This window comes from Rhinolophus hipposideros (genome assembly GCF_964194185.1).
Source record: "Rhinolophus hipposideros genome assembly, chromosome: 11".
In the NCBI taxonomy this organism is placed as follows: Eukaryota; Metazoa; Chordata; class Mammalia; order Chiroptera; family Rhinolophidae; genus Rhinolophus; species Rhinolophus hipposideros.
In genome coordinates, this window is record NC_138057.1 from 33,753,185 (window position 1) to 33,768,453 (window position 15,269).

At 38.4% G+C, this 15,269-nt stretch overlaps 1 protein-coding gene across 13 annotated transcripts in view; it reads right to left on the reverse strand.

Annotated features, from left to right (window-relative positions):
• The window catches only part of SMARCA2 (SWI/SNF related BAF chromatin remodeling complex subunit ATPase 2), a 163,698-nt gene that overhangs the window by 119,302 nt on the left and 29,127 nt on the right, over positions 1-15,269 (reverse strand). For all 13 annotated transcript variants that reach the window (XM_081066797.1, XM_081066799.1, XM_081066790.1 and 10 more), the window contains 5 exons: positions 14,076-14,331; positions 7,499-7,625; positions 4,844-5,017; positions 3,624-3,797; positions 1,097-1,267 (listed from right to left, as the gene is read on the reverse strand). In XM_081066797.1, coding sequence (XP_080922923.1) covers positions 1,097-1,267; positions 3,624-3,797; positions 4,844-5,017; positions 7,499-7,625; positions 14,076-14,331 — 902 coding nt within the window. The remainder of the gene's footprint in view (positions 1-1,096; positions 1,268-3,623; positions 3,798-4,843; positions 5,018-7,498; positions 7,626-14,075; positions 14,332-15,269) is intronic.

Sequence of the window (15,269 nt, forward strand, 5' to 3'; positions counted from 1 at the left end):
CCACCTTGACAAGAAAATGAGGTATTCTTCACCACCAAAATGTCTAAATTCAAGCCCTGTGTCATCCATTGTTCAACTTCACAATAAGGGAAGCTATCTTATACTAAAGAAATCAGGTGTAAGAAGGCACCATCTCAATCATTTATTCTACCTTCTTAGTTATGAAACCGGTACGAGAATTCAGGAGCCATGAAATTAATTATTTTTGGAAAAACATTTTCTTCAAATTATTCAGTGCAGAGAATAAATGATTATATGCTACCAATCCTCAATCTTCACAATTCTGAGGAAGACTTCCTGTTGATGTTTGTACCCCAGCCAATCAGAATTTACCATGAAAATGAAATCTCAACCAAGAACTAAATTACCAGACTCCTTAAGCTTCAAAGAGGAGCTATATTCACAGGCTTACACTGGCATGTTACACTTGAACTGAGATAGAATATCTGCAGAGCAGAAATTCTAAATCTCACCCTTCACTTCTCGTGGTAATTAGGACATATTTTACACAAGACTATTGTTTTCTGTAATCACCTAAAACCCTGACCTGCACACTTACCTTAGTGTGACACAGGGCAGCTGAACTGAATGAACAATTTTGGCATTGCTATCTGTCCAAATAAACAGGCTGAAATTTGTTCCAAAAGTATCCCAAAGCTATCTCTTGCATCTTTCTCTGGCTTCTTTCAATCTGTACAGTGCATTTTCTTCTTAATTTTCACTCCAGTTTCTTAACGGAGCAGTCCCCTGCCACACTGCCATGATCCTTAAGTGAACACTTATTTGTGTCCATGTTTTTCCTTTTCCTATTGACCGTGTGCATTTAATTTTTAAATACTGTATGAAACAAGGGAAATACGAACTGCATCGTGTCAGCTGAATACATTCTGTCCGTTATGCCCTCATCTCCGATCTGTTGTCTAGTACACCTAATCGACTCTTTCATGCCATACCCTTTCATCTAAGCAATGTTTGCCATTCAAAAACCTAAACCTTGCATTAGTGTGGTCAGGAGTACTTATGAAAGATTAATCCATGCCTGAAACTGTTCCTTGCCATACATCTCCAACTCCGCTGCCTCCAGGAAAGCACTCACCTTCTTTCTCCTTCTCCTCTTCTTCTTTTCTTTGGCTGCTTGGGCTTGTTTGTGCTCCCAAACCAGGTTGGTCAGGTTGGCCACATACTCATCAGTCTGCTGCAACAGATAAGCTAAACGCCTGTCTTTCTTTTGATCAATCAGTTTTCTATAGCCCTCTTCATCTTCAGCCTGTTAGGAAAGAAGAACGTGATCAGAGCATAATAAAAATGTTCAGAGGACACCTTTTACCCCTCATCCCTCTTCCTGACAGTCTGAAGTTTGACTGGAGGTGAGTGCAGCAAACTGAATTTTTCCAGGCTACACGACGAGTTCACACACAGTCTGCGACTGGGGGAATACATGGAAGTATGATGCCGGCATCCCAGGACACCAGGGTTCACGGCAAAGTCAGGACACATAACCATACTATGTGCTGTGATCAAACACTCTTGAGTCAACTCTTTGTTCTTCTGTTTCTTTAACTGCACAAAAAATGTTACGATTTGACAATACACCATATGAAGTTTATTCTTAACTCTGTATTTTGGAAATTTTCAAATATAAATATTAATACAATAAAAAGTAGAGAGAATAGCATAATCTCTTGTATAACCAACACCAAGCATCAAATATTAACTCCTGATGACTCCTGTTTTATTTCTACCCTTCCCCTAACCTCCTTCCCTCAATCCCAAACTGGATTGTCCGGAAGCAAATTCCAAACATAATATACCCTTTCGTTCATAAATATTTCATTAAGTACTTCGAACGGCAAGGATCAAAAGGGCACTGAACAAATAACTTCTTATACTTAAAAGCATTACAAACACTATGGCTGATAGGAAAAGTCAAATTTGGGGGGAGTTTTGTCACATATCAGCACTGCTTGTTACGGGCCTAGGTGACTGCGGACAAGTCATTTAGCACCTGAAGTCTGATACTGCGGAACAATAAAACAGATACAATAAATCCCACCGCCACCTCCCATTAAGCAACATTACGAGGTTAAATGGAATAAAAACTCTGATGTACTCTCAGCCATTTTAAGAGAAATCTTTTTTATATGTCCCAATAAAAGGACATCTCAAAAATATTTTCTTCATGTGATGCAGGACAAAAGGAACATGCTGCAAAATCTTTAAGAGGAAGCTCCATTACAGAAAAGCTTAGGATCTTCGTTCAGTCCCGAGGTGTCACTCCGGCATTTGCTCAAAGTGACAGCAGCTTCATCACCCAGTCTAGCTGCTGTCTGCCCCGTGGATGAGCATGAACCTCAAATGCTATTATAACTCTAATTGCTTTTGGTTATGGTTGATCTCACTTGAAGAAAGAATGATAAAAAACTTCAGTTTCTCTGTTATCTGTATATTGCATCATTTAATTGCAAAAATTAATGATTTGCAAATGCCTAATCATTAGTGTCAAACCAATCTGTTACTGAAGTTCTAATATAGTTTCACTTCAGTTAAATAAGACAAATTTTACTGCTTACTGCTCAAATTACTATAAAACTGTCTCCCTAGCTAGTTAGAAATTTCTTGGGCAGTCTTCTCCCTCCCAAAACAGGAGAGGGAGGCAGGAGAAATTCTCAGATCTAGGACAGTACCTGGACACAGAGCCTTTTAAAATAAGTGGTTTACTTTCTGAAATCCAAAAATTAATGAAAACAAAGTGCAAGCCCTGATTACCAGCAAGGAAGACACTTGGAATTTTCTGAGGGTATAATTACAGGCTGAGGCGAATGACTTTACGGTCATGCAATAAGCAGGCGTTATGTCCCGGACAGAATTTACAGGTCATTACAGATCATATACTCTTTTGCAAAGATCCCTGGTGTGCTCTAAGGTCAAATTCCCCAAAAAAAGTCAATAAAACCAAATACACCGGCCAATAATATAAACCAATCCTTTCTGTGTTATATATCCATTAAAAAATAACAGTGCAAAAATAATGATCTCTGGATAGCCTTTGACAATACCCCTGCTGTAAACAAAAAAGCAACATTTCAAAACTAACTTAAAATCACTTTTTACAGTGTTAGAGAAAAATTTCTGCTGTAAAAAAAAAAAAAAAAAGACAAGGGCTTCAAAAAAAAAAAACAAGACCTTAGATTCCAAGAAACAAGGAAATAAGATATTCATTCAAAATAACTTGTGTCATGAGACTCAAAGAGACAACATGTTAAAAATATTGTCACTTACTGTCATTTCCATCCTACCAGATCTCGTTATCAAAACTCCTGAGAGATATAGTACCTGCTTTTCTGTGAGAAGCTATAATCTGAACGGCAATGCCACACTGTGACATGCGAATACTATACTCTTCAGCTGTAGCCCAAGATTTGTGGCATGACTTGTCTCGTAAAGAGAGGATGTTTTTACTCCACTGCGAAGTTCAAAGGAACGCATTCAAATTCCATAGGCAGCTTTTCCTTTCTCCTTTTTCTGTGGCATATTTAACATCATTAATACAGAAGGAGGCAAAGGGAGCATTTTCCTGGGTTCCTGTAGGCGGGGTGGGGGGGGGGTCAGGGGGAGAGCCTTACCATCAATCTGCGCATCCTCTCCTTTTCGATCCGCTCTGTCTCTTTCTTCTGCTCCCTTTCAGTGTTGGCATGCCAAGTTGCCACAGCTTTAGAAAGCTTCTGGATCTTCCCGGCCACAGAGCGATGGTACTCCTTGAAATCTTTTGCATGTTGCAAAATGCTATTCAGGTATTCCTAAAGATTCAAAGAGGGGTGAAGAGAATACTTAAAATCCACTTCCCAGTGCCCTGTGAGGTTTCAAGGTAGTCCAAGAAAACTCTCAGTGTGTACTTAACAACAATAGAAGACTAGAAACTTGGGACTACTTTGGGATGGACGCCTGCGTGTGTCTCTCTAGCTGAGCTATGGGCTATGGGGCTGGTGGGAAAGATGACCTCTCAAGGTTTAGTTTAGTGCCAGCCTGTGAAAGAGAAGTCTCTGAAGCTTCGAGGGTGTGGCCACATGAAAATGGAAAGATCAAAGATGGAGAGACCTGCAAAATGGTGATGACAAAATTAAAAGCCAATCGCTCTCAAATAAACCCAAGGGAGGTAGGTCTCTCCGACAAGAATTATGTTATAAATGTTTCTTCTGCTCTAATTTAAATACTTTAGAATAGTGACTCAAGGTTTTATAGGGAGCTAAACCCTCCATGCATAATTTGTATACACTTTTTAAATAAAGGAGGGGAAATGTGTACCCTTATTTATACTAAAGTCCAACATTTTTTAAAACAAAACTAAGCTAGGCATTACACTGAGCACAGAAAAACAAATACAACTTATAGGATTATGACACAGAATCAGATCCTGTATCAAAATATTTCTAAACCCCTAGAAAGAAACGTTCTTAAATATCTGCCCCTGTGGAATCTCTAACTGGGCCCTTCAAAGAGCCCTGGGTACCATATTTATATTTGTTATAAAAATAATTTTTTGCGTTCTTCTTTCCTTTTCCAAGTTTCCCAGGATTTTGCTCTAGGAAACCCATCCAGTCAGCAGCTTTCCACGGAATTATGAAGATGACACCTGGTTAGAATTAAGAAGGCCCACTTACCTGGCTTGGCCTAAGTTTCTTCGCCTACAGTATGGTGAGACTACGTAAGCTCTAAGGAACTTTTCTGTTCTGTGAGGCCTTCATCGTCCACAATAGTACATATTTCTAGTTGTTCTGACTCCATCCAATTACTTAGTCGGACCTCTCTGTCAATATGAGGAAATGCAAAGCCCAGGCCTAAATACCTGGTGCTTCTGCCGGCGCTTCCTCTCCTGCTCAATTTTCTGCTGCTTCTCCAGTTTCTCCGTCATGCGGGCTTCCCTCAGGGTCTGGCGCTTGCTGCGTTTGTACGCTTTGGAGTTGAGAGCCGTCTCAAGGGTTGTGTCCCGTCGCATGCAGGCCACCACCTCCTGTCTCAACTATCAAGAAGAAAGCAGTAAGAGAGCGTCCCCAAACAGGGGCACTCCGGAACCCTGCCCTTCTCTCGTTTCCACTTGGTGGAGCAGTATGGGGACTCTACGAGTTTCTCAGTCACAGGTGGCCTTTTAGAAAAATGAAAAAACTGAATCATACCAAATGTATGTGGTATTCTCAAAAATGGTCTAACTTTTCTTTCCAAGTAATTCAGAAAAAAAGCAATTATAGCAGCACTGCAAAAGTAAAAACAAAGAAAACAGTACATGTCCTGGCCTTCAAATAAGGTAATTCATTCTATTTAATTATTCTAATGATACCAATTAGGTAATAAGCTTTAAATATTTTTTACTTTGTTTTAAATGCCATGCTAACATTCTTTTTGTGTTTCAAGATTAATTTAATGATGCTCTGCAAAAAGAATAAAGACATTACTTCTTGTTCACGTACAATAGCACCAGATACTCAATGTTAACTCATAGTCTCGTAGAAAAGATGGAAAATACTATTTCATTGATATGTAGGATATAAAACTGAAAACAACAAAGGAACAAGACAAACAAATAAAGAAACAAAAACTCATAGACAAGGATAATAGTTTAGTAGCTACCAGAGGGTCGGGGGGGAGTAGGATGGTAAATGAGCATAAATGGGATCAAATATATGGTGATGGAAGGAGAACTGCCTCTGGGTGGTGAACACACAATGGGATTTATAGATGATGTAACACAGAATTGTACACCTGAAACCTGTGTAACTTTACTAACCATAGTCACCCAAACAAACTTTAAGTAAAAAAGAAAAAGATGGGAAATACTAGTATTGGCTTCCTCCCACTCCTAACAATGATGTTCTTTGATAGATATTCAAATTTTATACTATATCATGGACTTCTTTTAGATTATCATAAATATAATTATTACCCACATTGTAGGTTATGTGGTGGTAGGTAGTGGGAATTAGGAATATACAATAAAATAATAATTCCATTGAATCTGAAATCAGTATCAATTACACTTAATTTCTTTGGGAAACTCCACAGTTAACAGCTTTCTCAGTAATAGCAAGCAAAAATCAGAGATCAGTATGAGCCCAGGATAGTCAAGCTAATTGGAAGATAATCTTATTCCTAAAAACATACCTGGATACTACCCTTTTAACAAAATTTTATCTAACATTTTATCAGTGCAGTGTATGAAGTCACCTACAAGAAAGTAAATGGAACTCAAGAGCTTTTCTCTTTATTTTTTTGAGCTCTCATCTACTCTCACAAACCTATGGCCAAGTTTTTTTGTTGTTTTTTTAATTAAATGTATTGGGGTGACATTGGTTAATAAAATTACATAGGTTTCAAGTGTACATTTCTATAATATACTGTAATACATCATCTATACATTGCATTGTGTATTCGCCATCCAGAGTCAGTTCTCCTTTCAACACCAAATATTCGATCTCCTTTTCCCTCTTCTACCACCCCTTTATCCTCTGGTAACTTTATTTTGTTTAATTTAACATCTAGTCTACTCTCACAAACCTGTGACCGAGCAGCAGCCAGCCACACTGATTCCCTCTTGTGATGTTATAACCAATAAGGTGAATGTACTCCCAAGTTCATATGACAGAAGAAAGTGAGATGGCCTTGTGATTTTAATCACATCCACCAACAGACCAAGTCATGCAATTCAACACTTCCAATCTACTACTTTCATACCTTTTGCATGCCCGGAGACCTTCACCAAACAAACCCATCTGACTGGTGACAGACAAAGTCCTTTGGCTGAATGAGTCAGTGTGCAGACCAGGAGACCTGCACCTTTTGGGTTCACAACACAAAACTCACCAAAGTGGAAATTAGCTCTATTTCATTCCACTAGTTTCCTACTGAGTTAGCAATTCTAAAACAGATCATTATGCTAGCTCGTATTAATCAGTGACTATTAAGAACCATAGCAGGAACAATATATAATAATTCACTGATTAGTCAGTGTGTGGGTCTGATGAGATCCAAACTTGTGTTGTGATGAATAATCAACAATTACAAAACAGTTTTATGTATTTCCATAGATGCTGTGCTATTAATTCAGTAGAATGGCTATCATACTTGTTAAAATTATTTTCATGTCACGGCTAAGGTTATATACATTTGTGTCTTATCTACTACCTTACTGTTTTTCTTTAGTCATAAAGGCAAACACGAGCTATCTCATTTGTTCTCAAGGTTTCATCCATGGTAACAAATACCATTACTTGGACTTTGTAAACCGCAATGCAGGAGAAAAAATGTCTCTGATGTACAGAAGAGAAAAACAGAGCAATAAGCAGTTCATCTTCATTACTTTAAGTTCTATGCTGCTGGTCTACAAGACACACTATCTTACTAAGTATATGCCTTTATAACAATATTGAACAGACTTAAGGAAACACACAGATCTCGAACAGTTACATTGATTTCCTACATCTCAGATTTGCTGGGGAAGAGGTATTACCTGACGTTGGAAATTGAGTAACCGAAGTGCTTTCAGTTCCACGGTTGCTTTGGTTCGTAAATCTGGTGGCAAAGAGCCAGGCAGATTTTCTAATTCTTGTATCCTGTGAGCTATGCGCGCCTGAAGTCTAAAGGAGATAATAAAATAGGGGCAGGAGAGGTGGAAATGATACATTACAATTTAGTCTTAAAAGGTAAACAATAATCTTAGGTTTAAGTTCATGGCAAAACCTGTTCCGGACACTCATGGCTGATTTCTGACACCCAACTAGATTTTCTGATGTTAAACAGAGAATAGCTACCTTGGCATTCATGCAGACAGATCCTATACCTTACTTAACACTCTGGTCTTGTACATAACCTTTCTCTAACACCCAGGAAAGAAAGCTCATGATGTATCTAGGAGGAAAATCAAGTGCCATTGCTCACTCTGAACAGAGAGAGAAAATGAGAGGCAGGAAAATCTGACTTGCTCCCAAACGCCCAGCCAGCCATAGTGCAGGGCTGAAACAGCAGAGTTTTCTTTTCTAACTTCTGGTTCTGTCCTAAGGCAATGGGGCCATTTGCCCTCCTTGCCAAGATGCTGCTGACTACGGCTGTCAAAGCTGAGTGAACAAGAGCAGTTTTAGGTGCTGAGGCCACAGAAATCAGCCAACCCAAAACATTCAGAGAGAGCCCTGCCAACCACAGCCACTTCCTTTGTGCGCAGTGCTTGCTGGAGAAAAAAGAAAAGGCAAATTAGGCATTTTTAAAAATCAGGTTTGGGGCAGCAGCAAATAGCAAAGCAAACAGTATTTAAAAACTACGAGTTTCTGCTGGGGATTCTCATTTTAGACACCATCAAAAATATAACCGCAGGTAGCTCCTCATAATAAAGGCAAAATAAAAATAAAAGGCACCTCACTTTCTTCATTCATTTGGGATCCATTACTGCTACCCATATAAACCAGTTTTAGAATTCACCTGGATCCTTTTCTTACAAATAATTACATGCCATTTAAATCTATTTTTAAAACTATCTCCCCCAAAATCTGGGGCAAAACTGTCTCGGAATAAACTTCAACAAAGAAAGAATAGTAATAAAAAAGGCAATAAATTAAACTTAAGGTTAACTGCATTAATTGAAGTGCATTTAATGCACCACTTTATTTAATTCTCTCTCTCTTTCACACACACACACACACACACACACACACACACACAAGGTACAATAATCTTATTTTACTGATGAGAAAACAGAAGTTTGGAGATATTAAGAAACATGCAGACTTCACAGAGCTAGTAAAGGAGGGAGCTAAGACTGAGCCCTGCTTTGTCTGACACCAAAACCACTGCAGGGACACTGCAGACAATTAAAATACACTTTCTAACTGAGAACATTCCTGGATCTCAACTATGAAAGTTGATAATTAAAGAGTTTGTTAACATTTAGTATTATAGTTTTGTCCATCTTTATGATGATATATATATTCATACGAAAAAATAAAAGCTTCTGTAACTTAGATGCTGCAAAATATATGAATATTTTATATAGCCCAATTATCAAAATAAGCGTTTTTCAAAACTTAATTTGCTCTAAATAGAAAAACAAAATGTCATCTTCAAAATTGTAAGTTATAGTAAAGGAAATGCGTTGTTTTTCATTGACTCACGGAAAACAATATTATGACAGATTCCTATTTTATATAGTACATACATGCTATTGATTCTGATTTACTGAATGATTTATCATCATAATGTGTTATTAGAGTATTATCATGGATACCCTGCTGTTATTTCTAGTATGCACACCAACACAAACAACAGTACTTTTAAATGGTTTAACCGTGCAACAAACTACACATTTGTTAGTTCAAACAACAATAATAAACTTTCACCATATTACTCTTTCAGTCAAATTGTTCGAACTCTTCCAATTTTCTTCGATATTCCTTTTATTATTGATACTCATGAGATTATTATATTTTTCTTCACTGTATGAAACAAACATCTATACTTTATTTATCTAGTTCAATTTCTTAAAGTCACCTCGCCAAAAATCTCTAAATATAGCCAACTGATGATACAGCTTAACAATTAGGATATTAAGAGAAAAATCGATTGTGGATTTTCCTTTCAAATATATAATTTGAAGGAAAAAAACTAAACTGAAACAATTTCACTTTTGTAGAATAAGGCCATGATAAAAGAAAAATTAAATGTTATAATTGGGTGAGACGGAGGCCACCGACATGTTATTGTACTTCCTTGGTTCTAGATTTATTGCGGACCTTTTTCATTTGAAAAATCCCAGAACCCAAACCATGCCTTCGTATTCTGGTTTACTCTCTTTGACAAAGTGGGTCAGCTGCTAAATGAAAGAAATAGCTGCTTTTCCGTTAATCTTCTAAAGGACTATGGAACTAGGCTAAATAATCTCAAGGCAGCTGGACAGACCGCAGAGATTAAAATCACACTGAACTGGGCAGGTGGGAGTTGGGGAGTGGAGAGTGGAAGTGAGGAGGGGGGAACTCAGGTGGATGCACTAGGGTGACTGGGGCACTGGAGTGGGTGGGGACCTGGGTGGGGAGGTGTACTTCTTCCTGAAATGACTATTTCTCCAAACGGCCTAGTCATGTGTCAGTGAATTTCAGATTCCCCAGCACAAAAGAATCTCTCCTTAGGAAAGGGAGACAAGAAGTACAAATTGCAAACTGTAGGAGAAGAGGAAGGGTCGTTTCCATAGTAAAATTATATGCATTCAATTCAGCATATGGGGTGTGGGGGTGGGGACAAAGGTACAGGAGGGGCTTCTTTAACACACAAAACTATCTTTTTGTGGGGGTTGCTGTTAATAGAAATCTTTATTTTAAATAATGCTTCTCTCCAGACAATTTCATCTTCCTATCAATGGGATTCAGCAGGCAGTCTGATAAAGAGATTCAGGATTCTAAACTTCCCGAAACAACAACAGAGGTAATACTGCATAACTGCAGGAAACTCATTTAGTGTCCTCACGAGCACAGAAAATTGAAGCAGAATTAGGTCACTCAGGTTTTTCATACAGATTGAACAGTAAATCAAGAGGGGTGACTGTTCTGGCAAGAAAAAGAGTTCCATTAAAGGCAACAGATATTTGTTCAGGTCCAGAGGAGAAGTTTATGATTCCTGTAGGAGAGTTATTTGAACAGAAAATGACACTGGTACATTTTGTTCCTTCAAGGAGCTGAGTGACACTTTTAAAAAAAGACAGAGAGGGAGACTGACTTTTTGTAACTCTTCTGATAAAGCGGCCTTTGGCAATTTTTGAGAAAGCATTTTCAGGGTTGCAATGGATACCAGGGCAGGATAAAAAACACAGTAAGCAGACTATGCTTGCTTCCTGAAGCAAGGAGGATACACTACTGTTTTCATACTAGATTCTAATTTGATACCAAAGAAGGCCGACAGAATTCAAAGATGCTCTTCTCAAATAAACTGCAAATGTGAAAAATATTTCCCATGCAAACATTTATGGTATTAGTTTACATGCTAACGTAACAATTCCTGGAACACTTGTGCCTAAACATCTAACTCTGAATGGAAGAACTGAAGTTAAGTATATTGACAGGGCAAAAAAAGTGTGCCAAATACACACACACACACACACACACACACACACAAAAGAATTAGGAATATCTCTGATACTTACTACAGAGAAAAGTAATAAAGGTCTATCATAAGAGAAAGATGGTCAAAAAGAAAAGATCCAATTTAAATGAGAAAACAATGTTTTAACTAGAGACTGGACAGATCTGAGGCAAAATGTTCATTTGCAGATATTTATTTATGCTATTATGAAATAAAGAAGGTCAATTTGTCAAAATCCTGACTTTATGATGAACAAGGAAAAGCAACCAAATGACTTAAAAGTTAAAAAAAATTAAAATTCTGACAATTTCCTTTCAATTTTCATAGACAAGGTAAGTGATATTACAATGGTCAAAGAAATGAACATCTGTTAAAGAATTTCTGACACATGATTTTTGCTCAAAATAAGTTTATAAAGTTGTAAAAGAGGTGATTTTTTTTTTTCTTTTTTAGACCTTGCTCAAATCCTTCATCAGACAATAAGATACCCTGGACCCTTCCAGTTATCAGTACTAAAGGCTACAAACCAGTCTCTCAGAGGGACAAACGGAAAAGAGTTTCTTTGTTGTCTTTTACAAGTGACTCACGAACTTAATCTAACCCTAATCTCCGCAAGTGAACAATTTATCTTCATATACGCAGAAGCCAGCTACTGCTCTATAACTAAAGATAAAAAATGCTCCTACAGTTCAGCCAGTGCAGACCTCTGCTGCCTCTCAAGATGGCCATGGAAATTTCATTCCAAAGGACCCACCAGCTTTTTGGACCCTGGGTTGCCAGATCAATCATTTTGCTGCTTTACAAAAGAGGAGACATTTATTGAGTAATAATAATACGAAAAATAGCAATTCTATCACATTCTACAATGCTTCGAATTTAAAAGATATTGACTAATACTTTTTTTATTATTATTGATACAGGAGAGGAAGCCGAAACCTTGTCACACACTCGAATAGGCTAAATAGTACTACTTAATACTGTATATTTTGGGAGATCATCCATTAAGATCACTTCCAAAAAAGGTACTAAAATGAACTCATTACAAGGAAGGTCTGCAATTAAAATCTGGTAAAAATAATCTAGAAAATCTAGGAGTCAGTAAAATACACACACACATACAACACAACACGGGCTGAAAAAGACAAAAGTCCAGATGTATTTCTAGGTCCAGAGAGTATCTATGTTATGAGAGCATTTCACATGACTTAATAAAGGTACTGGTGGTAGCTTTGTGCCTTCAGGGTAGGGAAAAAAATGCTAGATTTTAGGAAGTCAGAATTTTAGAGTAACTAAATGATACTCTGTCCCATTTACTGTCTTAAAAAATACTCGAGTTTTATAATCAATAGCATCATAAAGAGAGGACTGCATATAAATACAGTTTTTCTGCCCCAGGTAAGTATACTATGCTGATATTTGATTTTATAACACAATTACTCACCCAACAGAATCTGCCTATCAGCACTGAAATACCCATTGAAGAGTCAGTCCCTAGCTCTGTAGGGAATATATAAAGTGCTGGAGACAACAACATGAAAGCTCTGAATTGAGGATTAGTAATAGTAATGAGACTAAGGTTACACTCTTCATCCAAAAAACTACACACATATAATGGCAAAAGTTACTGTTTCTTTCAGAGTAATTCAAAGCTGATAGCTTAGTATTTTAATCTAATAACAAGTAAGTCATGCATTTTTCAATAAAGTTTAAAGTAATGTTTTAAAAGGGAGCCCAAGCATTATTTACTAACATTCCCTATAATTTTTAAACAAAATTTCTTTTAAATTAAATCATATTTGGGAAAGTAATAATAATAGCTAATATGTGTAAAATGTCTCAGTGTTATTTTATCTCCCCCCAACAAGAGGTACTCTAATACCTACCCTCTTTAAACAAATGAGGAAAGTGAGTCACAGAAAAGAGATGTAACTTGACTAAGGTAACACAATTAGCTATGTGACAGAGCATGCTTTCTAGCTAACTCCAGAAACCACCATCGTAGCTTTGTTTAAATTTTGACTCAGTACTTACTGGGCTCCCTTTTTGGTTAACATTAATTGTCTACATCAGGGGTCTACTAACTACAACCTGTAGCCTGTGGGGCCAAATTCACCTATTTTTGTAAATAAAGTTTTACTGGAACATAGACAGCCCATTATTATCTATGGCTGCTTTCTCACTCAAAGGGCAGAACTGAGGCGTAGTGAAAGAGACGACGAGGCCCCACAAACCTGAAAATATTTCTTTTCTGGCCCTGTACAGAAAAGCTTTGCCAATCCACGGTAGAGATAAATGTGTCAAATCTGGTGAAAATTAAGTTTCTGGAGGAAGAGTTTAAATAAGGACCCCCTATGAAGACACTTACATAGGACTTACTGCTAAAGTTGGACCAAGCCATAGACCAAAAAAATGCATGAATTAAAACAAAGACTAGATCATGCCAAGCTACCAAAGAATGCTTTAGTATCACGAGCTGTGTCACTAACCAGAAGGTCAGGCCAATACAAAACACTCAACATCTGACTGGCTTATAGTCATCATTGAAGAACAAGCTGACAAACTAGAACATGGCACTGCATAATCTAAGTGTGAGATCATCATTTTCTTGGATCCACAGGAATTCCAGGCTGGGCTTTTGATTTCCACATATCTTAAAGTGCCTAATACAGTGCCTGTCACAGGGGCTGATAAACGTTTTCTGATTGAATGAGTGAAAATCCGTCCTGTCCTCCAGAGCCATCAAAGGGCCCCCACCTCTCCAACCCCAATGGGAAACAAACTCTGCAACTTTGTTCTGAAATCATTCTCATAGCATGAGTTTTGACCTGTGTAATTATCTTTAGGTATTTCCCTTGTCCCATAGAAAGGAATGACCACAACACTAGGAGACATCGCACCCCCCTAGACACAGTGGTACTTGAAAGTTTCAACACAGTAGTTTAACCCCTTTAGGGGCAGGGGTGCATTACCTGTATTCCCGCTCCTGCAGAATCTCCACAGGGTCCAGGCCTTGGGGTTTCTGAATGGGGCTGATCCGGCTCTGCTTCTGCTGCAGCTGCAGGATGGGCGAGGGCTGCCCCGGGGCCGGCTGCGGCACGGATGGCCCAGGCACCGCGGCCGCGGGTGGCTGCGCTGCTGCGGGGGGCGCAGGTGAGGGCCTGCCGCTGGGCGCGGGCACCGGCAGCTTCTGTGGGGTGCTCGGGCCGCTCAGCTCCGGCCCGGGGCCTGTGGGACAAGAGCAACATGAGCAGCTTGGGCGGGTCATTGCCCTGTGCCCACACCAGGCTGCCCGCTGCCCCCCTGGGATCCCGTGATGGGGTTCAAGTAAATGTTTTAAGATAAGAAAAGAGGGAAGGAAAATGAAGAAGGTGGGAGGGGAGGAGAGGATAGGGAAGGGAGAAGAAAAAGAAGAATCTGGCATCTATCCCCACAGGAAAATGGCATTCACGAATGAACATTAGTGAAAATAGTCCAAAAATGACTCTTAAGTAATACACTGATTAAGGACTGGACTGCCAGCTTTTAATGTAGACCTGCAGTAGGTTTTTAAAAAGAATTACAGGGTTCAGAAAAGGAAGGGAGTCACCTAACAGTCAGATGCAATTTGGGTGTGGTCCTAAAATCACATTTTGCACACTGCAGGGCAAGCCCCTTTTGGCAGACCTCAGACACAACCTGGAAGAATCCTGTGTTAGAACCACACTTTACAAATGCAGCCAGCAGCTTACCAGTCCTCTGACGTGAACTCAAAGGGGCAGGCATTTGTCCTTAGCGATGCAGAAAGTATATTTCAGACGTAATCAGTGCATCTCGGAAGTTAATTTTTTTTTTAACTACATATTAGAAAATATTTCTAAAAACATTCAATGTAAGGGAAAAAGTCTGCTCATTCCAGCTAATAAAAACTAGCAAATATTAAGATTAAAGAGAGTATTTTTCTCATGTTATCAGAATAAAGGGATACACAATCAGCAGGCTTCTCAAAATGCACTTAATTTAAAGCAATTGTTTGCATTTAATTTCAGAAGTTTAAATTGGAAGATAGTATAAAATAAGAAATATTCCATCTCTCCTCCTAGGTGAATTTTTACTTCAAAATTATAAATAAGACTAGTGATGCTACCAGATGAGTTAGTAAACTAAAAAATATCAAAACAAAACAA